Raw genomic sequence first — 26,896 nt, 5'->3', positions numbered from 1 at the left:
GCCGTGACTTGCTGCCTGCTTTCTTGCCACCTTTGAGATGACTTTAAACTACTTCCCTCCCTCTCCTGCCCCTCAGATAGGGCAACTGGTGGGGGAGAAGGGGTAGCTTTGCTGGCTAACATTTGGGCCCTGCCTCAGTTTCCCCATGTGCTGGCATGGCTCCCTGCCGGCTGTGGGAGAGCTGCCCTCCCTCCTCCCGGTGAGCGTGTCCTGGGTCTGCCCTTCCTGGGGTCCCCTCCTCTCTGGGAGGCAGGAGGAGGGGGGTTAATGTTGATACCCCTGGTTCTGGCTTCTCTCCTGCTCTCACCTTCTGTGGCTGCTGGCAGCGTGAGGACTATCTGCTGCCCACGCCGGGATGCCAGGCATCCCACAGGCATCCCTGAAAAGCTGGGTGCCCACACCGGAGCTCTGGCTGGAGTCTGCCGGAACCAAGGCATGGCCAAAATAAACCGGAGAGCGAGGTGAAAGTGGGCGCTGGCAAAGGGACCAGGGAGCTCTGCAGATGAAAAGCCAGGAGGTCTGGAGCAAAGTGCCACCAAGGGCTATCGGCTCCCCGCTGGAGCCTGAGCGGGGTGGCATTTGGTGGCACACAGGGATGGTCCCTGTGGGTGCTGCCGGGCTCTTCCACATGTGCATAATTCATTTTCCTGTGGGGGCAGAGGATAAGCCGTTTCTGTGGCGCTCAGCCCCTCTGAAAAATCTGGCCTGTGTTGCCCTGGGGCTGAGATTGCTGTAATGGAATTGGCTCTCGATAATTAGAGCTGTCCTCTGGCTTCAGAGCCTGCTCTGCCCTGATAACATCTTCCCCTCTGTATCTCCCAGGCCAGCTGGAGTGGGGAAATTTCCTTCCCTCAGGAAGGCAGCTGTGTTGCAGGGGATCTCCGTGCCTGCAGCTGCCCATCAAGGTCGGAGGACTGTGGTGGCACAACTAGGGGCCCTGGTGAAAGCCCAAAGGGGAGCACTGGCCGCTGTGCCTCTGTCCTGCCGGTGCTGGGCACACATCAGGCGAGCGTCCGAGGGTGGGATGGGATGGGTTTCTCTGAACCAGCTCAGGCCTGGGACCAGCTCTGGCTCCAGACCCACTTTGGGCTGGGGCCACGTCTGCTGTAGCGGGTCCAGGGTGGGAGAGGCTTGAGGAAGGTGCCGGGTGCTGCATGTGCAGCCGGGGGAGCTGCATCCCCGCTTGGCCCCTGCCCCGCGGCTCCCGGCAGGTTCCTTCTGGCATGGGGCAGCCAGCAGCATCCCCAGCAGCATCCCCAGCAGCGAGGGGATGGAGGGGCTGGCACGCAGCTTGGTCTCATGTCCCACCATCCCGGGAGTGCCAGCCAGGCCTGGTACCACCAGCTTTGGATGGGTTACAGAACCTGCAGACAATGCGAGGGCTTGACAATGCTGCCGTTATCTGCACATGAGCCGGGGTGGCTGGGGCAGGGCTCCCAGCACAGGCTTGCAAGGGACTGGGGGGGTCTGCAGAGGAGCACAGCTCTGGTGGTGGTCTCTGACCTCTGGCTGCTGGCTGGGACTCTGCAGGGCTGCCTGGGGGTCTCAGCCCCGGCCCCTGCCAAACCAGGTGTCCTGTGCAGGGCCAGATGCTCCCAGTGCAGCCAGCGCTCTGGGAAGCCACCACAGGGGCAGAGCCAGGGCACAGAGCCCATGGCGAGTGCAGAGCTGCTGCTGTGGGGCAGAGGCTGGCCTGGCCTCAGCACCCTGGGCGACCTGAGCACCAGGCACCCAGCTCCAATGCCTGCTCCGGCACCATGCAGGGGCTCCCGGTCAGGAGGTGGCTGAAACACCGCTGGTGCCTGCAGCATGACCCGGGGTCTCGGCCTCGCTGACACTGAGCAAGCAGGTTTCTGGTGGGAAAGGCCAACACAGCTTCAGGCTGGGGCTGCTGAGATGCGACGGCTGCTAAAACCATCTCTGCTCTGTAAGTGCTGCCGCAGACCCTGCCGGGAGCGCCTGGCTGCGGGGGTGGGGGCTGGGGGTCTTCAAGTGCTTTCACCTCAAGGTCACTGGTTCAAACTCAGCCTGCGGGTAGGGAGCACCGTAAGTGGATGTTATTCCTGATGGATGTGCAAGGGAGGAGGATTGAGGAGAAATTGGTCCGAGGGGTTTTCAGGCTGGTGATTTCAGAGGAACAGACGTCCCTGTTGTTAGAGCTAATTAGCAGCCTCGGTTGGGTGGGCAAGGGGGTCGAACAAACCACGAGGCTGCTGGCTGAGCATCCTTGGCTGCTGTTAGGCTGGGGCCAGGGAGCCACTGCGGACTGGGCTGTGGATCTCTCATTGCTCCCTGCGGGAGATTAACCCACTGTCAAGTACAAAGACAGAGCTTTGGGGGTCTCCGAATCCCCCACACCTCCCAGCAGGTGCTGAGCACACCACTCCTGCTTCTCCCGATGACCCATTCCTGAAGCGTGCTGGCTTCGCACCCAAAACGTTTCTCTGGGAGGTGGCGGGCACCCTGATGTCCCACCTCAGGGCTGAGCGGTGCTACAGCTCCCTGTGCTCCAGACTTGGGCTCAAATCTAACTGCATACAAAAATCTGCAAATTTGACTTATACCAGCAGCATTAAAAAAAAAAAAGGGTTCAAAGTATCTCCCTCATGACTCTCCCAGTAGCTGCAGACCTGAGGAAGTAGCTTCTCTCCTTGCAAGGGGCTGCTCTGCCTTGTAACCTCTCTCCCGACTGGAGCTGCGAGCCCCTCTCCAGCCCTGGCAGAGGCTCCACACTCGGGGGAAGTGGGTGACATGGGACCCCCAAAGCTCTGCTGACCAGGGATGGCTTAAGGCTGGCTCCTGGCCAAGAAACCCCTTCCCTCTGCGTGGGAGAGGTCCTGATACAGGAGTGGGAGAGGGACACAGGCAGACAGGCTAAGAACCAGCTCTCCTGGCACTGGGATCCTTGGAAAAACTTGGCAAAGCCCTGGCTCGTTGAGGGGGGATAGAAAACAACCTGGTGATAGCCACCGTCCCGCTAACCAGAGAGCTGTGGTGGATGGGGAGCCAGCCAAGTCTGGAAGGCAGGGACAGGACCCCTCAGTGCCCCGTGCCCTGAGCACAGAGCAGCTCAGCATTTAGCCCAGGTTTGACATCGACTCCTGCTCGTGGCTGCCAGGGGCTCTGCAAAACTCTGCTGCCTCACACCTCTGCCCCCGCTTCCACCTGCCTGTCACTGGAGGGGCCGTACGATAGCATCTTTCCTCCCTGTTGGCATCCTTCCTCCCCGCTGAGGTGAGCAGGTACCGGTTTTTCACGGGGTGAGGGAGGTTTCCACACCCGTTTGACTCTCACTCCCTCCCCTTCAACCTCTTCCCGTAGGACAGACCCCCACCTCCTCTGTGGCAGCAGCGGGAATCGCCTCCACCACATCCCCCATCCCGCTCCCACCCTCCTCATTTTTCAGCTCAGCTTTGCTTGAAACAATGGCACAGCCTGTGAGCCAGGAATGCTCTGCAGCGTGGTGGAGCAGGGCCTCCTTCCCAATTCATCACTAATGCAGGAACGCCAAGCCCTTCCTGGCTGCAGCGAGCACGAGATAAAAGCTAAAAGAGGCATCAATAATTAAAAACCACTCAGAGCTGGTAAGTGCAAACAGGAGCCAACAGACGGATCGAAGGCAGCACCAGAGAGAGTGTCTCTCAGCTGCCAGGTTGCTCTAAGGGCTCCCACATCTCTTTTGCGGGTGTCCCGCTGGTCCCACCGTGGCGGGGTGTCCCAGGCACGGTGGGAGCATGGCAGCGTGGGGGCTGCGGGAGGCAGCACGTTGGCTCTGCAGCCCATGCATGGCAGGAGAGACCCCCAGCTCCCATGCCTGCTCTGGGAACATGTGGCTTTACAGAGCAGAGGGGCAGCACTGGGGGCCCGGGGATGGGGACCTGTGGGTTGGCCCCAGCAGCGTGGCTCCAGGTGCTGCAGAACCTTGACTTCGAGTACAGCTTTGGCTCAGCTCTTGCTGACTGGCTGCCAGCCCCTTCCCTCAGTTTCCCTTCTCATCTCATGTTCGTTCCAGGACACAGTCCAGCCAGGATAAGGCTCCTGTTTGTGCCAGCTGCTGGTACAAATGCCCAGGGAAATTAACGTTGTCTGAGGGTGCCAGGAACTCAGCTCCACTCTGTTCAAGGCTTCTCATTCAAGTGAGCAAGTGAAAAGCTGAAAATGGGTTGGTTTAGAAACATCACGGTCATCTTTGCTCCCTGCTTCCACAGGCCGAGCAAACTGCTTGACTGAGTCCCAGTAGGGAAAATCTGAATCTTCTAAATCTGCTGACCCTGGTTCCCCCCCCTCCCCACCCCATAATGGCCCTGCTGACCCAAAACCCCTGCCTGCAAACCCACCACCACCAGCTGAAAAACCCACCCAGGGCTGAGCTTTGCCCACTTGCTTAAACCCAGCGGGCCCTGAACCCACATGGGCCGAAGAGGCAGGTGAAGGGTACGAGTCTGCAAAGAAGGGGGGACCCCCCCAGAGCAAATGCACCTGCCAAACTGGACATGCAGTGGCTCTGTGCTGTGGGAGCAGGCCCCTTGGATGGAAGCTGGTTGTGTGTGGCTCTTCGCTGCTGACCTGCCTGGCACCTGCATTTGGAAGGGATGGAGCACAGCAGAGGTGAGCAGAGCAGCGAGGAGGGGCACCCCTGAGGGTTTCAGCCCAGCGGCTGGCTGAGAGGCTGTGTGAGCAGGCTTCAGCTGCCCCAAGCACAGCATCTTGGCACCTGGGAGAGACACAATGGTCCCTGCCCTTGGCTGTCCACCATGGAATGCGCTGGGCACGGGAGGCTGCGCAAAGGAGGCATGTGGGGAGAGAAACAACTCTACCCACAGCACTGAGGGGACAGAGCCAGGGCTGCCCTTGCTGGCAAGGGCAGGAGGTTGCGTGGTGCCATGCTCCAGGCCAGCATTTGCGGAGGGAGCCAAAAGCTCCAGCCATCAAGGTAATTCCAGCAGCAGCACCCTGTTTTGCTTGGATCCGGGTTCCAACAGGGCTCCCGAGTGTCCCAGAGTCCAGGCTTGTGTGGTTTCTCCGCTGGTTACAAACAGAAGGGCTGTTTACAGCACTCCCCTCCCGATCCCGGCATGGATTTCAAACGCCCTCGTCTTTTGGGGCTCTTCCAAGCGCTGCCGTAGGGAGAAGCTGGGCCCCTGGCTGAGCATCCTGCAGCGGGCGGCAGCAGCCGGGGCTGAGCCCAGCTTTGGTGGCTGGTCTGAGCCGCGTCCTCTGCCCTGCACCTTGCATCCTTGTGCCTGGAAGGAGGAGTGGGACCAGCTCCTGTTGCTGCTGCATGCTGAGGGCTGTGGGTGCAAAGGGTTAACTGCGGTTATTTTCTCCCTGGCCCAAGCACACGCTGAAGCAAATTAATCTCTGGGTTACAGGCTGTCCTGCTCCAGGGCCCATGTCAATCATTAATGGAGGGTGATGAAGACATGTGTGACATCCATCATTCCGGGACTGCCTGTTCCAGGCTTACCTGTGTCACTCTCTGAGACAGGAGAGCAGAGAAACTGCCTAAGGAAAAGCAGCAATTTTTGGTAAGGAGTTTTGAAAAATGCTGCAAAACATCTTTCTCAGTCTCTCATTCCCTTGAAACACAATCTGAAACGCTTCCAGCTTTTGCAAAAACACTCCTTAAATAAAAAAAAACACAACCTCCCCCAATAAGACAACAAACCAAAAATAAATTCTCTAAAACTTTACATTTGGACTAAAATATGTATATTCATAGGTGTAGATATACAATATACACACACGCATATGCGAAAGGAAGGTTTTTCAAGGGCTTTGGAGCCAAGGTGGCAGGCCAGGGGCCATCCCTCCCTGCAGTGCTGGATCTCCCTGGTGAGCCAGCCACGGCTGGGGGGGGCACAGGGGCTGCAGGGGGACTGCTCAGGGCTGGGGGGCTCTGTCCACTACCACGGGAAGGCCTTCAGTCCCTGCCGGGGCACTGTGGGGAGGGGGCAGTGGCAACAGGCAGCCCCGGGACAGTGTGGGATGGGGAGAGGAGGGACTTTGGTGCCCACCACCTTGCCCCTGCCCCGGCTGCTGCCAGCATGCGGGAAGTAAATAACACAATTAATAAAAGATTAGGATGAAATGTGAGGCATTAAATATTTACCCTCGTGCCTGGCTGTGCAGTGCACAGGTACAGCTGGGTCCTGCAATATTGAAGGCCTGTTCCCCGCGCTCCCAGCCACAAGTGCAGGGGCTTTGCAGCAGGCTGAGGGGGGAGGGGGGCGAGGAGGGCTGGGGGGGACCGGGGGGGCCCTGGGCGGAGCGGGGGGCTCTCGGGCCAGAGGCTGCCTGGGGCCGGGGGCTGCCCGGGGCCGCTGGGGAGGGAGACGGCGCCGGGAGAGCGGGGGCAGGGCCCGACCTCGTCCCACCGGCAGGACTCAGGGGTCGCGGTGCCGGGGCGACCCCGCTGCCCCGGGCCGGGGTGGGCCCCCAGGCAGCCGCTCTGCTCCCCGCGGAGGGGCCGGCCCGGCGGCGAGCCGTGGTGCTCCCGGTCAGCGGCAGCCGCCGGGAAACTCCGCCGAGGGCCTCGGGCCCCGGGGCCGGCCGGGGCTTTCCCCCCCCTCCCCGCGCTGCCGGCCGGGGCAGCCTCGGGGCCAGCGGGGAGCCCGGCCCGGCCCCGCAGCCCCACGTTACTTTGAGTGGCAGCCGGCGGCGCCGCGAGGCCTTGTGGGCCGCGGAGTCCGCCCGCCCCGGCCGCCCGCGCCGGGAGCGCCAGCAGCACGGGGCCGGGCCCGCCCAGAGTTCCGCACCGCCCCCCCGGGCCCCGCGGGCAGCGGCCGGGCCGGACCGGCCGGGCTCGGGCGGAACAGGCGGGACAGGCCCCGCGGCCCCGGCCCGGCGGCGGACGACAGCTCCCAGCGTGCCCCGCGCCGCCGCCGCTCGCGCCGCCGTGGCCCGTTCAGCTCCTCATTGGCCTTCCCGGCGAGTGGCGTCACGAACCCATGTGGGAACGGCGCAGGGGGATTGGCTGGCGCTCCCGTAGCGGTAGCCAATGACAGCTGCGAACGCCGCCGGGGCGGTGCAGGGGGCTGGTTAAGGTGGAGCGGGGCGGGGGGGGCTGCTGCGCGCTTTCGGCGGGGCTGCGCGTCCCCGAGGCGCGCCCGGTGCCCCTGGCCGGTATCGCCGGGTGGGCGAGGGACCGGGCCCGCGGGACCCTCTGGCCTGATGCTCCCTGCGGCCCCGCGCCCGGCCCGGCGGTGAGCCGGTGTCCCCGCTCCCCGGCGGTGAGCCCACACCCCGGGGGGTCCCCGGCCCGGCTGCCCCCGTTTGTGGTTTCCGTGCCCCCGCGCTGCCCCGGGTCGGGGGGGGGGGGGGGGGGCAGGAGCGGTGACTGCGCTCCCGGGGACACGGGGATGCTCCGGGGGCTGCCGGTGCGGCTCCGCGCCCGGCCCTGGGCCAGGGTCCCACGGAACCGCCGCGCCGCGAGTGGGGCCGGGCCGGGGGCCGCAGGGTGGGGGCAGCGCTGGGGGCGGGTGCCCCCCGCCCGGCGCCGCTCGGCCCCTCCCCGGCCCCCCCTCGGTCTCCGGCATCGCTGGGGCAGCGGGGCCGCCGCCTGCCCGGTGCCCCAAGGCGGCGCGGCGAGGCGGCAGCTCCGGTGCTGCCCGTGGGGGCGTCGGGGCCGCTCCCGTCCGGCGGGGACGCGCCACCTTAAGCGGGCGCCGGCGACCGGGGCGGCGGGGCCGGGCGGCAGCTCCGCCAGCCGGGGACCACCGCGGGCCCCGCCGCCGCCTCCCGCCCTGCCCCGGCCCCCATGGGGGGCGAACGGAGACCCCACGGCCGGCGGGCCGCCCGCCCGCCCGACGGCCGCCGCCCCCGCCCCGCCTGAGCCGCCCGGCGCCCCGCCGCCCCCCGCCCCCGCGCCGCCCCCAACGCCCTCCCGCTGCCGCCGTCGAGGCGAGGGACCCCCGCGGAGCCCAGCGGGGGCGGGGGGCGCCGGGGTGCGGGTGCTCACGATGTTTCCGCAGGGACGGCACCCGGTAAGTACCAGGGCGGGCGGGGGGCTCGACGGGACGGGCCGGGCGGGGGCAGCGCGGCGGGGCCACAGCCTGCAGCCGGGCCGCCTCTCTCCAGCCCGGGCAGCCCTTCAAGTTCTCGGTCCTGGAGATCTGCGATCGCATCAAGGAGGAATTCCAGTTCCTGCAGGCGCAGTACCACAGGTGCGGGGCGGGGGGCTCGGGGTGCTCGGGGCTCGGGGGGTGGGGGGTCCGGGGAAGGGGCATCCCGGGGAGCCCAGGCACGGCGGGGGACACGGGCGCTGAACCGGGGCAGGGGAGACTGGAGAAAGGGGTCCCCGGGAGGGGGGTGTGGGCTGAGGCGGAGCGTGAAGGTGAGAATCGGGGTGTCAGGTCTCGAGTGGGGGTCCCAAGGGGAGACCACCCCCCCCTTGTTTCCTCCAGCTGAGCTGCGGACGGGGCGACGCGGAGGGGACGGCAGCAGGGCGGGGGGGGGGGGCGGGTGCGCCGTGGGGAGCGGGGCCGGGGGGGGGGGCAGCACGAGTCCCCCGGGGTCCACTTAAGGGTGGGTGCGGGACCCTCCCGCGGCGCCGGGGATTTGGGGGGAGGAGGGATGGGGCAAGGGGTGGGGGTCCCTCAGTGAAACCCGCGGCCCCTCTTCGCAGCCTGAAGCTGGAATGTGAGAAGCTGGTGAGCGAGAAGACAGAGATGCAGAGACATTATGTCATGGTGAGCCCCCCCTGCCCTGTCCCCCTGCCCTGTCCGACCCTCCCCCCACCCTCCCCCCGAGTGCCACCCGCCGCTGAGGTCCTGGGCGCTGGGCTCTGCTCAGAGGGGCCGGGGGGCTCCCCGAGCCCCCCCACCCTGCGGGGTGGGGGTTGGGGGGCTGCCTGGCCCGGCTGCTGGGCTGGGGGTGTGTGAGTTAGGAAGGGGTTAATGGTTATTCCTAGCAACGCTGGCTCTTCTGCCGCTGTCTGCTGCCACTCGGTGCTGCTTGAGCCCAGGAATCCTGCCATAGGTTTTGTCTCTTTTCTTTTCTTTTTTTTTTTTTTTTATTATTTTCCCTTTTTCCATTTGGCTTTTTAAGATCTCTGTCCCCTCCTCCCTGTCTCTCTCCCAGGGGAGGGGGTGTCTTGGAAGTGACACCCCAAGGCTGGTGTTTTGGGGAGGAGGGGAAGCCGCCTTCAGAATGAGCAGGGCAGGACCCCTCTGTGGTTACCCGTGGGGGGCTAACAGCCCCTGACACCCCACCCCCCACCCCCGCAAGCCCACCCTTCTGCTGGCAGCCCTTGCAGGGGGGTGGCCCCTGGAAGGAAGGGGAAGAGGATGGGAATTGCAGAGCCGGAGCAGCATCCCCCTCTCCTTCAGCATCTGATGTTACCAGCCCCTCTAGGGAAACAGGGACCCCAAGTTTCACCATCCAGAAGGCAAATGGATCCAACTTGGGCAGCCCCCGTGCCCTGGGTGATGCCAGCCCTGGCGGTGAGGCTGGGGGTGTCCTCAGCTTTATTGGCGTCGCAGGGCACGGTCCTGTCACCCCACAGCTGGGGTCCCTTCCCACATCCTGGAGGCTCAGGGATTCCCAGAGGTGGGCTGCCGCCTTTGAAGGGGGTTTCGCTGGCAGAAGGCCAGTCCTTTGGTCCTCCCCTTCTCCCCATCCTCAGGGGCATGAGGATGGGGTCTGCTGCTGTCACCGCTACCAGTGAAAGGTGTCACCTGGTGTCATCTTGGCTTTTGCACCGGCACGTGACTGGATGGATGGGCAGCTGCATCGGGGCGTGGGTCTGGGGTCAGAGGGGGGAGGGACAGGCCTGGCCAGGAGGGGATGTGGGGGGCAGTGGGGCTGCATAAGCGAATGCAGAAATGGCAGTATAATCATCACGGGTGCTAAATGGTCCACGTGGTGGGCGCTCCCTGCCTTGTCCAAGCTCATGGCACAGGTGTGAGCTGTTTCTCCTGGGCTGGGGGAGCGAGGACCCTCAGCAGCAGCGGTGGGGTTCGGTGGGGGGCAGTGGGGTGGGCTGGCTGCCGAGCCCCTGCCTGCTGCCGGCCGTTTGCTCTGGGCAGCTCCTAACGCCGCTGTGTTGTGATTTTTTGCTCTCAGTACTATGAGATGTCCTACGGGCTGAACATCGAAATGCACAAGCAGGTAAGTGAGGAGGGGTCCGCGCCAGCAGCGGGGGATGGTGGCAAGAGGCCGAGGACGGAGACTTTGTTGGAAAACGATCTCCCTTGTCTCCGTGTGGGTGTAATGGCCTGGGTAGACGTGGCAGTGCAAGGGGCGAGGGGCTGCCCTGTGGAGGGGCTCGGTGGGTGTCGGGGTGTGCGCTGCTGGGTTCTGGTGGGTGCCTTGGGACAGGGCATCCCCTGGCACTGCGGAGCACCTCGGGGAGCCTGGCCCTGCGCACCCACCTCCCCTGGTTCCCTGAGGCCCAGGGCAGGAGGGAGTGTGGAGGAAACAGCAGAACCTGGAGCCCAGAGGCAAATGGTTTGTCTTTTCTTTTTTCTTTTCTTTTCTTTTCTTTTCTTTTTTCTTAATCCCCTTTTCCTTTCCTGAAGCCAGAGGAGTGTTTTCACCCTTCCCTGGCTCCCCTTTTGTTCCAGTGTTAATTTGCTTTCCCTCTTCAGATTTATCAATCTAGTCATCGCGGGCTCTCTGCCAGGGAAATTAGTTTGGACCAATGCCTGACAAAGTGGCAAGTCAACTGCCATATTCCTCCAGCTGGCTCAGCCCCTCCGAGTTTGCTCCTTTTGTTAGCAGGGAGAGTCGTAGAGCCCGCGAGCACATTCCTGCCATCCCCATATGCTGGGACCCCGGGTGGGACTGGGACCCCAGGGTGGCCTGAGCCATGCGGGGCTGGGGACTCTGCCTGCAAGGTGACACAGGTGATGGCCAAGCATGGAGGAGGGGGAGCCCTGGCTCAGCCAAGTCCAGCTCCCAGCTCTACAAGGGCAGGAGAGGTCTGGAGGAGGGGGCGTCTCTGCCTCCCGGGGTCCCGTGGTGGGTGTCAGGGCTGGGACCAGTGGGTGACCAGGCTACTGGTGGGCACCGGTGTGCTCCCGGGCGCGGGCAGCCTTTGAGTGCAGCAGGTGAACGTTCCCTTTGTTCATTGCCGGCTCTGTGCGGGGGCGGTTTGACCTCTCCGCAAGGCTGTCGGGGATTGTCGGAAATCTGAGATGAGAAAACACTTCAGAGCCACCAACCTCTCCGCCAGTGCCAGGGTGGGTGTGCAATGGGGGGCAGGGAGGGGCTTGGCAAGTTTTCCGAGGCACAGGCTTGCTTGTGGAGAGGCTGGGATGGAAGCCACAGCCCCTTCCCTTGGGAAATGCCGCTTACCCCCACCGTGTGTAACCGCAGGCTGAGGAGAGGATGTGCCAGGTCCTCTGCCTTCCCTCGTTGCCGCTTGCTGGGCAGGAACAGGAGTGCTTGGTGCCTCTGCTCCCCTCCGGAGAGCTGCCGGCTCCGGGGGGCTTCAGCGGGGGGGGAGCTGGGGCCCTTGCTCCAGCCAGGGCAAGCTCCCTGCCTTGCAGGGCTTTACCGGGGCGCTGCAGCGAGGGGCTGAATTTTTTTGTGTGAATTTTGCCTTCCCTTTGGCCTGGAGTCTTGATGTTCGGAGAGAGAGCACGCGGCACGCTGGTGGCCGGCTGCCAGCGCCTGCGGCTGGGCTCTCCATCCCTGCCAGCCTGCCCGCTGGCTGCGAGAGCGGCAGCCCGCAAAGCCGAGATGGGTTTGGGCTGAGCAAAGCCAGCTGGGCTGCGAAAGGACTGACAGCTCAGCGCTCCGCTTGGCCTGGAGCCACGCAGGGATTTAGGAATCGGATTCCCTCCCATGTGCTTATGGGGGGGGGGGGAGCGGGGGACCTGACAGCCTGGGAGGGTCCCGCAGCCCTGGGCAGGGTCTTCCCTTGGCAGCAGCTTGGGAAATCCCAGTGGGGACGAGGAGGCAGCAGGATTAAAGCTGAGCTGGGGTGTGGGTGGGGAGGATGCTTGGCTGCCCTCCCTGCTGGAGGGGATGGGACAGGGCTCGGAGCCCTCCCATCCATGGTGATACCTGCTTCTTCTTCCAGGCAGAGATTGTCAAGAGGCTGAGTGCCATCTGCGCCCAGATCGTGCCCTTCCTGACACAGGAGGTAAGGGGGAGGCAGGGGATGTGCACGGAGCTGCTCAGGCTCCTCTGTGGCTCTCAGGAAGGCGTGAACCCGAGTCCAGCCCAAATGATGGGGTGTTCGGGGGTAGGGGGAAAACTTCCAGCTGGGGTGGCTCTGGGCTGCGTGGTCCCTGTGGGCAGGAGCGCAGTGTGACCTCCCAGTGCTCTTCCCTCCCAGCACCAGCAGCAGGTCCTGCAGGCTGTGGAGCGTGCCAAGCAGGTGACCATGGGCGAGCTGAACAGCATCGTCGGGGTGAGTTGTGCTGTCTGGCCGAGGGTGAAGGCTCTTTCCTGCTCGGAGGCTCGGAGGGCACGGTGATGGGCACGGTGACGAGGGAAGCCAGGGTCTGTGCCACTTCACTAAGCCCAGGGCTGGTCCCCTGCGGGGAGAGGGCTCGATAGCCTCTGGGGTCCTCGCTGAGCAGAGCAGGGCAGAGTTGGGATCAGGTCCGCAGCGGGGTGGTCCTCGAGGTGCCGTGGGTGGAAGGGGCAGGTGATGTGACCCGGGCAGCTTCGCTCCCCTCCTTGTCCTCATCCCATTGCGCTTCGCATTGCAGCTCAGGCGGGGAGCTGAGGGGTGCCGGGCATGGCTGCGGCGCTCTCCTCCCGCAGAGAGGACCATTTGCTTTTTCTCTTTCAGCAGCAGCAGCTTCAGCACCTCTCCCACCACGCATCCCCCATCCCGCTGACACCCCACCCCTCCAGCATGCAGCCTTCTAGCCTGAGTGGGGCTGGTGGCACCTCGGGGCTCCTGGCACTCTCAGGGGCATTGATGGCGCAGTCCCAGCTGGCCGCCAAGGAGGACAGAGTGGCCCAGGATGGGGAGAACAGAGGTAAGGGGAAGCACAGCTGGATTAACCCTTGGAAGGCTGGCTGAGTCGGTGCTGGGCAGATGCCCCAGGGGTGCACGGGCAGTGCTGGGAGGGATCCTGCCGCCTGCTCTGCCTGTTTCCAGGGCTCTTCGATGCCTGGCAGCTGCTCCACAGGGCTGGGGGGAGCAGCAAGCACTGTGAATGACAGATCCAGCTAATTAAATGTCTGCAGCCCAGGGAGGCTGGCTCTATTTCTGACCAAGGGAACAGCTGCCAAGCAGTGATGGTGTGTGCTGGTGTGGGGGGCAGCTGTGTGTGCGCCCCAGGTGCTGGGCAGCAGAGCTCCGGGCACATGTGTATGCACACATGGGTCTTCCCACTTCCGTGGGTACTTCCAGTGCGTGATGGTCCCCCCTCCACAAGGCACTGGGAGGGCGTGAGGTCCCCATCACAGAGGAACCCTCTCTGTTTACACCAGGGTTTACACCAGGTAAAGATCTGATGCCTGAAGCCCAGGCTTCACGGGAAAATACAAGGGAAGAGTCACAAGCCCCTGGTAGAAACTCTGAGCCATGGGTCTGGGGCAAGGAATTTAGAGAGCAGAGCCTTGTTGCATGTGCAGGTGCCTTGTAAATAGCAGTAATTCCTCATCCTTATGGGTGCCTTATCCTATCAGCATCACAAAGTGCTTTACAAACATCATCAATATTTAATCATCGTTAAATCAGTGCTCTGAATGCTACTGGCAGGTCTGGGCCAAATTAATACCACCACCCGGCTTTGCTGGTGGATTGTTGCTATTGAAGCACTTATGGAGGAGAAGCCGCTCTGAGCTCCAGTCACCTTCTGCAGAGCATCGGGGGGGTTTGCTGAGGGGAGGATTGAGGCAGGGGCAGGGGGCTCTGGGCCGTGGGGCTGCACTAGGGGCTAGAAACAGGCAGAATCCAGCAGCCGTCGCGATGCTCCTCTGCGGACTCCTCTGGGGAAGGTGCTGGCTACTCTTGATTCCCCAGTTTGGGGCCTGGGAACGCTGCTGGGACAGGACCCAGCAGCAACAGCAAAACTGGGCAGTGGCTTGTTGCATTTTCCTAATGATGCAGTTTTGCCTGTAAGATTTCACGGTGGTGAAAATAGCAGCAGGAATCCATCCGTGCCTGCTTTGTGCCCCTGTACACAGGTGTCTGTGGTTTTAATTCTGTCAGTGTTTCTTTAAGGATGGCCTTCCACCCAAGGAGAAAAACAAACTCCAGAAAGAGGATAAAAGCAGGCTGTGCTGTGCCTGCCCTTAACCCTTAGAGACCCGACTAGCCTGTGCTTGCTTCCAGCGGCAGCTCCTGCTGTGCGCAGCCCCCAGCTGCCCCTTGGCAGGGGTATCCAGCCATGGCAGAGGGCACAAAGACACCCAGAATAATCCCTTTTTTTTAAAAAAAAAAAAAAAAAAAAAAAAGAAAGTGAAATGCTACATATGGCTTGGGTTAATCCCTGGTGCTCTGCCAGTTAGCCAGAGCTGGTGTGGATCAAGCTGAGCGAGGGCTCAAGTGCTGATGGCATGGCAGGGGACCCCATCCCTTTCCCTCCCCTTTCCCTGGCTTCATGGGGACCATAGCCTTGGAGCAGCTGCCCACATGGAGAATCCCTCATCTGACACCCACCTGCCTCCTTTTGCCAGCAGACTGGGACCAGTTTTTTCTCTCCAAATGCTGATGCAACTGTTAGGAGTGAAAAGCAGCCAGGGAGGGCTGCTAGACCCCAGCCCGTAACGCCACGCTTAGGCTTGCAGCAAGCGCCTGGCACTGCTTCCATCAGCTCAGGGAGCTGGACCCATTTTGGTGTGTGTGCAAAAAAGCCTCGGAGGGTTTCCAAGCAGGGCTTTTTAGCAATGGCTTCCTAAGGGAATAGGATGGGTGTGATTCAGGAGGTCTCAGCTGCCTGGCTGTCCCCTCCTGGCAGCCCTGGACCCGTTGCCACATCCAGGGGAGAGATTCCAAAGCTGGAGTGAATTTTTTGTGAGTGGATAGAGGTTCCCCCCCACATCCCTGAGGAAGGCCAATGTGCTCGCCACCTATTAGACATCAGAGAATTCACGCTGTGGTTGGAAAAAGTGGGAAATTGGGTGTGATTTTTCAGCCCGTGCCCTGCAGCGCCCCCCTCTCCTCTTTGCCGGGGTCCTTGGGGTGCAGCCTCCGCATTAACAGCCTTCTCCTCTCCTTCCCTTTGCCTCGCTGCCGTGGATCCACCTGGATGCCCCTCCTTGCTGCCACCGGGCTCCAGAGCACACCCCGAGCCGGGTAAGTGGTCCTGGTGGTCCTGGCTCTGGCATCTCCAGCGTGTTCCGGGTGGGAGGCAGAGCTGGCTGGGGGTGCTGGGAGGGCTCCCAGGGCCAGCGGTGGGCTTGGTGGTGGGGCAGCTCGGAGCTGGGGCTGGCATTGTGGGCAGGCGCAGGGGCTGCGTCTTGCAGCCAGCTCCCTTGGCAAGCGTTGGCGGTAGGATTTCCAGGAATGTTTTGTTTCCTGACCTTTTCAAAGCAAACAGCCCAGAGGTAGCTGAGCTGTCCTCTGTCTGGTGGCACAGGCGAGGCCAGGCTCCAGCCCAAAGGGAGGCAGCGACAGGGGTCTCGGTATCCGGGGCTGGGTGGGGGTCTCGGGGCTGCCAGGGAGGGGGGGCAGCTCTGCGGGTAGAGCAGGGCCGTGGTGTTCCCTTGTATGCCACAGCCCAGGCACCCTCTCTCCTGCTGGGGGCTTTGGGTCTCCCACTCATTCCTGCCGATGGGTGGGCTCCTTTCCCCCCCTTCCCTCCCCAGCTCGGTGGATCAGGGCAGGGGACGTCTCCCCCTGCCACCAGGAGTCACTTCCAAGGCTGTGCTGGCACACGAGGTGACTGGGGTGATGGGCTCCCAGGACTGGCCTTTCCTGAGTACAGAGGTTGCGAGGGCACAGTGTGGCAAGAGGGTAAGGGCAAGCCATGACGCAGGGGTAGGTGGGGAGAGGGGCTTGGGGGCAGCTCTGCCGTCATCCACAGGGTCCTCGGGAGGCTGGGTCAGGTCTCTGGATTTGAGGAATTTTGGGGTCATCCCTATTTCTCAGCGGAGCCGATTTCCCAAGGGCTAGAAAGAGCCTCTTTCCCAGCCATCCTAAAGGAGGGGGCGGTGACCCACATCCCACTGTGCGTTCCCATCCTTGCTCACCCAGGGCAGAGGGTCCAGCGCTCCTGCTGTTGCCTTGAGCCCCCGGGGTGCGAGCGCACGGGCTCCAGAGCTGCTCCTGCCCCTGAGCTGGCGCCTGCTCCCCTGGCACACGTGTGGTGGTGGCAGTGCCGAAATGCCACCGTGCCTAGGGGGGAACAGAGCTGTGTCTGAGCTCCACAGGGCTGCAGGAGTAAATCCAGCTGTGGGGTGGAGGGTGGGAGCAGCCAAGTGGTGACTGTGGGTGCGTAGGGGTGTAGGGGAGCCCAGGAGCACGTCTGAGCGGAGGGTATAAGATGAAGGGGCTCTGCTTACTGTAACCCTTGTTCCTTTTGCCTTGCTGCCTTGGCTGGGCTGTGTTTGCATCGGGGTTTTGTAGCTGAAGGTTCTGGGCCACCTCAGTTTGGTCTCTGCTGATGCAAAGATCTAAAGGTTGAGGGCTGCTCCCAAAATAACCAGCCCTGCCCTTTTCAAGGAATCTAGGAAACGCTCTGAACAGGTCTCCTTACCTAAGCCTAGTGCTGCCAGCCCCTCTGCAACCCTTGGCTGCGCCTTCCCCCTTTAAGATACCCCCCGCCCCTGGTATTGAGTCCAGGTCTGTGACTGCCTTCCCAGGCTCGGTGGCTGCAGTAAGCCAGGGCTCAGCTCCTGGTACGGGCAGGGGAAAGAAGGGTTAACGAGCCCCTCCACTGGGGAGCAATTGGCATTGATCTTCGTGGGCTTGCAGTCAGGTGGGAGAGGAGGAGGGAGAGATGGTCGCTGTGTTGTGCAGGATGGATCACCGCTGTGGTCCCAGATATACTGGGGTGCCTCCTCCAGAGATCACCCAGGGGACAGGGAGCATCCTTTCTGCTCCTTCCTTGTATGTGTCGAGGCTTTTAATCCTACTGTGCTGGAAACAGGCGTGTGGGAGCCCGGGGATGGGGCATTTTTTCCCCGACACTGGGCTGCAGAGCAGGTCTGGGGAGGTCTGGGAGCCGTGTCCCAGAAACTGCCCCGGCCCAAGCACCCTGGGTGCTGGGGGAGGCAGGGCAGCCCCCTCCAGTAACCAGTGCAGCCCCGTGTTCCTCTGGTTTGCAGGAGAGCTGGGGGGCTGCAGGTGGGCATTGCCTTGTCATCCTCCAAGCAGTGAGCGTGGGGAGGGGGTTTGAGCCCCCCTTGCAGCTGCTGGCAGCATCTGGGGAAGGGGATGTGTGTCCTGCTCAGCCCCATCCTGCTTCCCAGCCCGCTGACTCCTGCAGCAGCAGGGTTAAGGTGAAGTAAACACGGCTCGATGGGGATTTTCCACTCTGACATGCCTCGCTGTCTCCCGAGGGGGTGGACCTACTCTCCAGCTGCCCTGAGGATGCTGAGCGAGCTGAGGATGCTGCCTTGCTCAGCTCGGCCATCCCTTGCTCCGCTCCGGCTCCACAGAGCCCTGTGTGCCAGCGGCAGGGCCAGGGCACGGCTGCGACTCCTCATCCTCATCCATCCCAGCCCACCAGGGGCTGTTGCCCCGCTGCCCAGTTGCCCACCCCTCTGCTCTGGCGAGGAAGGGGAGCCTGTGGCTTTGGGGTTTGGGGCAGGGCTTTGTTCTTGCCCTCTTCCTCCTGCCCTGCAGCCAGGGAGATGCTTTGCTCCACTGAGGCATGATGGGTTGATGGACCAGCCACACTCTCCCGGGTGGGGGGCTTGGCCAGGTTTGAAAGGTGAGGGGTGGGCAGGGGAAGGGGTGAGGGCAGCTCGCTTTGGAGTTGTTCTGGGGCCAAACTGGGAAGGCAGGTGATGGCATGTTGGGGCTGCATGTGGGTGAGGCTCTCGGCACCCTAAAAAGTGCATCTGCCTTCTGCCCACATCAGCAGACTGTGGGCAGCCAACCCCCAGGGATGGTCCCCATCCTGCTTCCCTTCTCTCTGCCCTGTCAGAACTGAACAGGTGAATTTGGGCTGGATCTCGGGGATCACGAGGAAACCTCCTCCCCGGCCTTGCTGAAAGCACCAGGCTAAGCCCCGAGTACATTTGGATCTTCAGGGACTCTTGGCCAGGGGTGCCAGTGGGGGGATGCCACAGGTATCTGTGCAGAGGGGGAGAGTGGTGTCTCCCCCTTTAGCCCTGACCCCTGCTTGGTGGGGAAAGGGGACCCCTGCCCTCCCCGGCTGTGGCACAGGGTGCACAGATGGGTGGCTGGGTGCAGCCAGCGGTACTGGGAGCTCTCGCAGAGAGGGGAGCCGTGGCTGGCAGGGCTTTGTGGGGCGTCTGCTGCCCCACCGGCTCACACGCATCCCTCTCCCCATCTCAGAGTGTTTCTGCTTCCCCTCCCGAGAGCCTGCAGGACGAGGAGCGGGCAGGCGGCGCAGGGCTGAAACGAAAGCGGGAGGAGAAGGACCAGCCTGGGCATTACGTGAGTGCACCAAAGAGCGTGGCTGCAGGAGCTGGGGGTGGCCGGGGGGGGTCTGTGCCTGCCCTGGGTGCAAAGGGCTGTGATCCTGCGGAAAGAAACAACGAAGCTCCTCAGGGAGGCCCCTCAGCCATGGGGTTGAGTCGCTGTTGGTCCCCACACGTGATGTGCAGGGGAAAATGGGGTCTCTCTGCTGGCTGGGGTGCTGTGGGGCAGAGCCCAGAGCTTGGTGCAGTCCCCCCCCCCAGCTCCTGGCTGAGCCTTTCTGGGTTTCTCTCCCCTCGCAGGACAGCGATGGGGACAAGAGTGACTACAACCTGGTGGTGGATGAGGTAAGCCCACAGCCCTGAGGGCATGCTGAAGCCTGCAGGGGTATCCAGCTCAAGCTGTAGCCAACAGGTTTAGGACTCTGGTTCCCGAGCTTTGGGGTTCATTTGGGACTCTGGTTCCTGAGCTTTGGGCTTTGTTAGGCTCTGGGTCGTTGCAGCTGGGCAGGAGCAGCCAGCCAGGACACGAGCCAGCCCCGCTCTGACGTGTTCACGCCAGCCAAGGCTGATTTCGATTTGCAGTGCTCCGGGTGGAAGGCTGTGCCAGCCAGGGCTGAGCTCCAGCTCATAGACTTGGCTCCACTTCACAATCCCATTTCAGCCCCTCTCCTCCAGCATCCCTTATGGGGAGGCTGATAAGCTGTGACGAAAGCCCCGGGATGCTGGGCTTGCTGCTGGCAGGTCCTGCTCGTGGAGGAGCAGGCAGGGATGCTGTGCTGCCTTTGGCAGGAGAGCTCGCAGCATCCCCAGCCCTGCCAGCCCCTGTCTGGGGGTCTCCTACAGGGCCTGGCTTCAGGGCAGCCTTGATCTCTGCACGCTGAGCCCTGTCCTGTCTCAGGGCAGGGGTTACACTGAATTTCAGTCTTTTGCAACTAAACCACCAGGCGCTTCTGTTACGACCTTCCCTGACCACCAAGGCAGATGCAGCGGTACTATGTGCCAGCCCCAGCTGTTCTTGGCAGAGATGATGTTTTTGGGGACATCCCTTTTCCTCCCCTGGAAGACTGGAGGGAGGGACAACACACGTGATTTTTTTATTTATTTTTTCCCCCTCTGCCACATCCCAAGAAAATACAAGCCCTGAAAGGAACATCAGCAGGGATTTCTGCAGAAAACGACACTTACCAAAATTGCTCGTCGGTGTAATTGTGGTGATAAAAATCACAGCCCTAATTGAATGGTTATAGGAGTGCAAGAGCTGATGGATGGCCTTGCCTCTGAAAAGCTGTCGAGGGGCTGCCAAGAGACCCTTTTGCACTTCCTTGGGTGTGCTGGTCACCATCCCCGGCTGCTGGCATCCTCTGAATTTGCTGTCGCCTCTAATTTTGTTTGAAGAGAAAAATCAAGGAGGTTTCTCGTTGAGGGGACTGTGGAGCAGAGCTGAGGCTTCCAAGCGGATGCTCCTTGTTAATGCTGCACAGTGGGCGGCAGGATGAGCAGCTCACCCGGTGGGCAGCGGGGAGTAGGTGGGACCCTGATGGTCCCTGCTGGGCTCCGAACCCAGGGGTGGCTCTCCAGGACTCCTGTTTTCCCTGCCCTCCTGTGCAGAGGGACTGAGGTTCCCCGCTCCCTGGAGACCTCTTCTTCCCCCAGGACCCCCCCTCGGAGCCTGGCAGCCCTGGCCGTACCCCCAGCAGCCGGCTGCTGCTAGCCCGCCGGGAGATGCCCGGGAGCCCTGCCTCCATCGCCTCCAGCCGCAGCACAACACCCCTCAAGCCGAAGGACCAGAGCCTGGTAGGGAGGGATGTGGGCAGCAGGGGCCGCGGGTGGGCAGCAGGGCCATGGCCCTGGGTTTCTCTGTGGCCCCTCTGCCGCAGCCCAAAGGCGGGCGGGCGAGGAGATGCTGCTGGTGCTGAGTGGTCCCCACCACCGACCCCCACAGCGCTGGGGGCAGCGGTCTGTGCCCTTGGAGGGCAGTTAATCGTCTGCTAGGCAGAGCCCTGGCTCTGCAGGTACTTTCCATCCGGCTGCCTGCAGGATTCCCCAGAGCTGCTCATAGCAATCGATTTTTTTTTTCTTTTTTTTTTCCCCCCCTTTTTTTTTTTTTTTTCTCCTTCCTCCTTGCCAAGCACCAGCCTAATGCTCAGATTAAAACATCAGCGTGTGGGAAGGGGGGAGGGATGTTTCTGCCACTCGTCAGCCCTCCCAGGCACCGCAGGGACCCGAGCGCTGCATCCCTGCCATCCCGGGGTCAGGAGCCAGCTGGGGGCCGTGGGGAGCAGCGAGCAGCTCCCCGGCACAATCGGATTAGAGCAGACAAAGCGCCCTGAGCAATCTGCCAGCGCAGCACGTAGCTTTTCTCTGTTATTAATTTTTTTTTTTCTTTGCTGGTGTCGACAAAATCCCCAGGCAGAAAAAGAGGAAGAAATAGGAGAGGCAAGAAAAAAAAAGAAAGGGATGACATAGCTGTGGGGATGGGAGAGGCTGGTTCGTCTCAGGCATCCTCCTGGTCCTGCTCCACACAGGCTGAGGATGGGGGTGCCCCCACACGGGGGGGGGTTGCAGGAGGGAGCAGCCTCTGTGGGGTCTTGCGGGGTGCTGTAGGGGCTCGGGATTGTGGCCGTTTGGGGTGACGTGGAGCTTGCGTCAGGCACTTGCGCCCAAGGAGGAGAGTGGGGACGTGGGGCTCCTTCCCCGCTGGGAGAAGGGTGCGAGGGGTGAAGGAGGCAAGGAGAGGGGATCGGGCCCAGGATGGCCGGGTCCCTGTCCCAGCTCTGTCTGGGAGCGGTGCTCTCAGCGCCCCCCTGCCCTCCTGCATGGTCCGAGGCTGTTAGCAGGCACATGGTGCTGGGCAGCACTCCCGCTGCTGAGGCTGCTCTTCCCTCTGCTCCGCAGACCGACCCTCCAGCCAGCGCTCCCACCTCCAAGCCCTCCTCTTCCTCACCGCCCTGCGACTCCCTGACACCCGGCCCCGGGCCCAGCTCGGCCACCCTGCTCCAGCAGCCCCCCACCAAGGCGCCCGCCACCAACACCATCAGTGAGTGTCCGGGGACAGCGGGGGGGTGTCACGCTCTGCTGGGGACGGTGCTGGGGGGCTGGGGCAAGGAAGGGGAGGCAGGCTGCCCTGTCCCATCAGCAGAGCTGGGGGGCCGTTCTGCTCCATGCAATCAAACAACCACAGCCAATGTATGCACCTACATGCAATTATCGTGTACCCGACTGCCGACGCTTTCCTGATAGGCTCAGACCCACTGGAGGTGTGTCGGTGTGCAGAGCCCTTGGCTGGAGGTGTTCGGGGTGGGGGGCAGGTGTTTTGCCTGGAGATCCCCATTTGTCTCTGACGAGTTATCATTTTGGTGCTGCAGCTTCAGGGCTTGGCTGCAGGCGTAGGATGGCTGGCTGAGTGCCGCTGCTGGCACATGGGGATGTGGGAAGCCAGGACGTGGTCAGTCTCATCAGCTGAGGATCTCTGTAGGGGTGAGGGGCTACGTGTGCTGGGGGCTGCAGAGACCCTGGGTGACATCCAGCTGACCCAGGAGCCCCTGTCAATGGCTGCTGGCTTCTGAAAGCACAAGGGAGGGGGATGAGGGCTCGGTAGTGGCTTCTGCGGTGGCTGGTGGTGAACTGGTCGCACCCTTTTTCCTGCCTGTTTCCTTGAGGACATTTAGGGAAGCCTTGGGAAGGGACCCCTGGAACAGCTTGGCTACTGTCTAGCCAAAGGGACCAGAAGGTGATGGGAGGAGGACCGTTAGCCCAAGGGAGAAATAGAGCCAGGACTGGAGATATTAAGCCCATGTCTGGGCTAGAAAATGACAGCGCTTTAGCAAAAATTGAATTGGAATTGATTTCAATAAACCATTGAGACCCTGGAGGTAGAGCTGCTTAGCCACCAACTGCAGGTGCCTTGGGCTGGCCAAGGCTGCCAGGGCACTGGCAGTGGAGACAAGGGTTGCTGGGGGTTAGCACCTGGTCCATGTTGCATCCTTTGGAAGGATAGAGCCATCTGATCTCCCGTGCTGCGTCTGCATCCCCGTCTGTGACTCGTGGGACTCAGGGGCTGCCCCTCTCCTTTGGTCTTTGGCTCCCAGTCCATCACCTGCCTGTCCTCCTCCCGATCCACTGGGGCCAGGGCAGAGATGACGCTGCCTCTCACTGCCTGGCTTCTGCCAGGTGCCCTTCTCCCTTGGGTGCTGCTCGCTCACACCAGCCGGCCAGGGGCCAGCGAGTGGGTCTCTCCTTGCGCAGCTCTCCGCAGCCCGCTGAGCATGTCCAGCCCCTACACGTCCTCCTTCGGGATGGTGCCTCACGCTACCCTCAACGGGGACCTCCAGCCCCCCAGCATGTACATGGGCATCCACCTCTCACCGCAGGTCAGCAGCGCCGTGATGTACGGCCAGTCCCCCATGGTAAGTCCCCCAGTCTGCTGGCACGCGTTGGCTCTGCTGCTGTCCCCTGCTGCCCTGGGCACACGCTGCCCCTGATGTGCGATGGGCTGGAGTCGGGGGGCGCAGCCACAGGAAAGGCTCCCTTTTGGAGGGGTGCAGGGTGCGAGGCTGCAGCGTGCTTGGAAACCCCCCCTCCCCAGTCCCACTGGTGTGCTGCTGGGTCTGTGGGAGCCTGTTGTGGGGTTTGTCACTTGTGTGTGGAGGAAATAGCCAGCAGGGACCTTGCCCAGAGCTGGGCTGCTGTGGTACGTGGGGAAAGGCAAGAGCCCCCCTGTGGTGTCCCCTCCTTTGCTGGTCACAGGCTTTTTGCTTTGTGCAGGTGGCTTTTGAGTCGCACCCTCACCTGAGGGCTTCGACCATCTCTTCTTCGCTCTCAACCATCCCCGGAGGGAAACCGTAAGCGTGGCCACAGATGTGGGGCTGCAGGAGGGTGGGCAGCAGGGGGCCAAGCTGGGCAGCACAGGGTGGGCACGGGGGGGGATGGGGGATCTTTCTTCTCCAGGGCTTATTTCTACACCCCTCAGGTGTAGGGCAGAGCGAGGCCTGGCTGGTGTTTCTCTCCACTTCTGAGTCCAACGCTGTCGTTTCATTCCGGGCAGCTGGTGATAACAAGGAGCTGATTAATTATATCCCTCATTAGCCAGAGCGCACCGGACACCTTCCACCTGGCTCAAGTGTGGCTAATGGGAGAGGTCAGCTCCTGCACTCGGGCATCATGCCGGGATCCTTCAGTCCTTTCTTCTGCTCCCTCCCAGCGCCTACTCCTTCCACGTCAGCGCTGACGGGCAGATGCAGCCAGTGCCTTTCCCACCCGATGCCCTCATCGGCTCTGGCATTCCCCGCCACGCGCGGCAGCTGCACACCCTGACCCACGGCGAGGTGGTCTGCGCCGTCACCATCAGCAACTCCACGCGACACGTCTACACCGGGGGCAAGGGCTGCGTGAAGGTGTGGGACGTGGGGCAGCCGGGCACCAAGACGGCCGTGGCTCAGCTGGACTGCTTGGTAAGGAGAAGGAACAGTGGGTTTGTTTTGTGGGAGCTGGGAAGGGGAATCCGCCCCTGTTACAGTGGAAGTTCTTTCATGTCTGCAGTGAGAACGGGAGATCTGTTTCCCATACCCTCCACGAACCGATCACTACTGCTTCCCTCACCCCCTTCCCTGGAATCTCAATTCAGAACTGCAACAACTGCAGCTGAAATTGAGGAGTGGGGGAAAATGGTTTAGTGCTTGGAGCTGTGGGCTGGTGGGGTGGCCTCCCAGCTGCCCCAGGTCTCCTCCAGGACCGGCCGTGCCTGTTGAGCAGGGACACGGGGGTGAGGGTGTCCCCGAGGCTGGTCTTAGGGCAGTGACAAACTGAGGGTCTCCTGTGCGGGCTGGCTGGGGCGACCGCTCTGGGCCTGGGATGGGGTGGGGGGCACAGCCCCCTCTGCCCCAGCCCTGCTGTCCTGGGTGGGGGGAGAGCTGCGGGGTCTGCCCAGTGCTGCTGCCCCTGCCCGCAGGATGAGCTGGTGGCCCTGGGGTGACCAGGCGGTCTAGGGTGGGTGCAGAGGGGCTGGAGGTGAAGGGGTTAACGGGGTCCTCTCTCCTGCACCCCAGAACCGAGACAACTACATCCGCTCCTGCAAGCTGCTGCCCGATGGCCGGAGCCTGATCGTGGGGGGGGGAGGCCAGCACCCTCTCCATCTGGGACCTGGCGGCCCCCACGCCCCGCATCAAGGCCGAGCTCACCTCCTCCGCCCCCGCCTGCTACGCCCTGGCCATCAGCCCCGACGCCAAAGTCTGCTTCTCCTGCTGCAGCGACGGCAACATCGTGGTGTGGGACCTGCAGAACCAGACCATGGTGAGGTGAGCTGGGGGCTGGTGGCAGGGCGGGAACCTGGGGGGGGGGGGGGCTGGCATTTTGGGTGCTGACAGCCGTGCCCCCTCCCTCTCCATCCCCCTCTCCCCCAGGCAGTTTCAGGGCCACACAGACGGTGCCAGCTGCATCGACATCTCCAACGATGGCACCAAGCTGTGGACGGGGGGGCTGGACAACACGGTGCGGTGCTGGGACCTGCGGGAGGGGTGTCAGCTGCAGCAGCACGACTTCAGCTCCCAGGTAGGGGCTGGGGTCCACGGGGTGCCCCACGGGGCCGGCTGGGACCTGACCCCCTGGGGCTGACCCCCACGTCTCCCCCCAGATCTTCTCCCTGGGTTACTGCCCGACGGGAGAGTGGCTGGCGGTGGGGATGGAGAGCAGCAACGTGGAGATCCTGCACGTCACCAAACCGGACAAGTACCAGCTGCACCTCCACGAGAGCTGCGTCCTCTCCCTCAAATTCGCCTCCTGCGGTAGGTGAACGCCACGGTTCTGCCTGGGCTGGGGGCAGCCTGGCGGCTCATCTTTGTGTCCCCCACCCTGCTCAGCTCCCCTGAACCGAGTCCCCAGTGCTGACCCCCTGTGTCTCCTGCCCCAGGGAAGTGGTTCGTGAGCACGGGGAAGGACAACCTGCTCAACGCCTGGCGGACGCCCTACGGAGCCAGCATCTTCCAGGTGCCGGGGGCATTTGGACAGGGGGGTGATGGTGGCTTCATCCACCAGTGCCGTCCTCACCGCCCGCCTCTCACGTTCAGTCTAAAGAGTCCTCGTCGGTGCTGAGCTGTGACATCTCCATCAATGACAAATTCATCGTTACGGGCTCTGGTGACAAGAAGGCCACAGTGTACGAGGTGGTGTACTGAGGCCCTAGCCGTCCCCGTCCCTCCTCCATCAGGGAAGGACACCCAAGGCTCCTGGAGCTGGACCAGCCCCCCCCCCCACAGCCCTCCTCTCCCTCCTGCTCTCCTTCCAGCTGTCAAAACAACCCTGGGCCACCGGTTCCTGCCCGACACGGGGCAGAGGTGAAGGGGAGAGCAGGGGGGGTGTTTGCTGTGGACAGCCCCCACCCCCGCCCCCCACCCCCAGCCCTGGGCAGGGGCTGCTCTGGGCTCCGACCACCTGCCCGGCAAGGCTGGAGGGGTGCTGGGGGGCAACGCAAGGCCAAGAGCGCCTGAGATGTTGTCCCTCCTGAAATCCTGCTACTGATGTAATAGCGCCCATTTTCTGCTGAAAAACAGCTGTAAATTATCAGTAAAGAAATGTATTTAACTGTGCTTTCAATTCTTACTAATAAAAAGGAACAAACGAGGGGCTGGTTTGGTGGTGGACCAATGGAAACCCAGCCCTGGGGAGCTGCTCCCCAGCTCCAGTTCCCCTGGGATGGGGGGAGCTGGGGCTCAGCCCACTCTGGTGGTGGCAGTTGGGGTGTAGAGCCCAGCGGTGGGGGGGACAGAACCCATCCTGCACCCCTGGGGTCCACAGCAAGGGTTGCCTTGGCTGTGGCTTCCCCACAAAGTGGAGCTGGGAGGGGTCTGGGAGCCACCGCAGCACCAGGCTGGATGTGGCCAGCCCTGAGCCCATGGTGGCCGCAGCCCCGTCACTGGTGGTACCCCCACGTCCCCGCCAGCACTTGCTGCAGCCGCTGCTGGCGGGCCGTGATCCAGCAGCCCTGCTTCCCCCACGGCAGCTCTGGTGGGCAGCCAGGCCAATAAGCCAGCCGTGACTGCTCACATCTCATTTCCTCCAAACACCGCTGCCTCCATGGCTGGCCTCTCCCCGCCAGCCTGCAGCCACAGAGGTGGCTCCAGGGACGGCACCGCCACCACCGCGCATCCTTCCCCTCGCCACCGCATCCTTCCCCTCACCACCGCATCCTTCCCCTCGCCAGCAGCGCTGCTCTGCTGCATGGCAGCCCATGCTGCTGCCAGGACCCACGTGGTGCTCCTGCCAGGACCCAGCACCCTGCCTGCAGCCGGAGGCACCAGCAAACCTGCCTCGGTGCAGGAAAGGGAAATGAGCAGCAGCAGCCACCAAAGGGGACGAGGCTGTGGCCCCCATCTCGCCCATCCTCACCTGGCTCCATCCCACAGCCGTGGCTGCTGCCCAGGTCCGGCACCCTTGTACT

General features: G+C 62.8%; 1 protein-coding gene across 1 annotated transcript; it reads left to right on the top strand.

The window, feature by feature from the left end:
* Window positions 1-7,327: 7,327 nt before the first annotated feature.
* On the top strand, window positions 7,328-26,077 carry LOC119146550 (transducin-like enhancer protein 2). The gene is given in 21 exon segments (XM_037384399.1): window positions 7,328-7,985; window positions 8,080-8,165; window positions 8,627-8,690; window positions 10,066-10,110; window positions 12,029-12,091; window positions 12,287-12,361; window positions 12,749-12,941; window positions 15,192-15,208; window positions 18,380-18,481; window positions 18,766-18,810; window positions 20,119-20,259; window positions 21,361-21,502; window positions 22,636-22,871; window positions 23,230-23,306; window positions 23,666-23,915; window positions 24,510-24,569; window positions 24,571-24,758; window positions 24,864-25,011; window positions 25,094-25,244; window positions 25,370-25,446; window positions 25,527-26,077. Coding segments are annotated over 21 exon segments (2,892 nt in total). The 5' UTR covers window positions 7,328-7,361; the 3' UTR covers window positions 25,635-26,077.
* The last annotated feature ends 819 nt before the right edge of the window (window positions 26,078-26,896 follow it).

Source organism: Falco rusticolus, chromosome 4, assembly GCF_015220075.1.
Source record: "Falco rusticolus isolate bFalRus1 chromosome 4, bFalRus1.pri, whole genome shotgun sequence".
In the NCBI taxonomy this organism is placed as follows: domain Eukaryota; kingdom Metazoa; phylum Chordata; class Aves; order Falconiformes; family Falconidae; genus Falco; species Falco rusticolus.
This window is presented reverse-complemented; position numbering and strand designations above follow the sequence as displayed.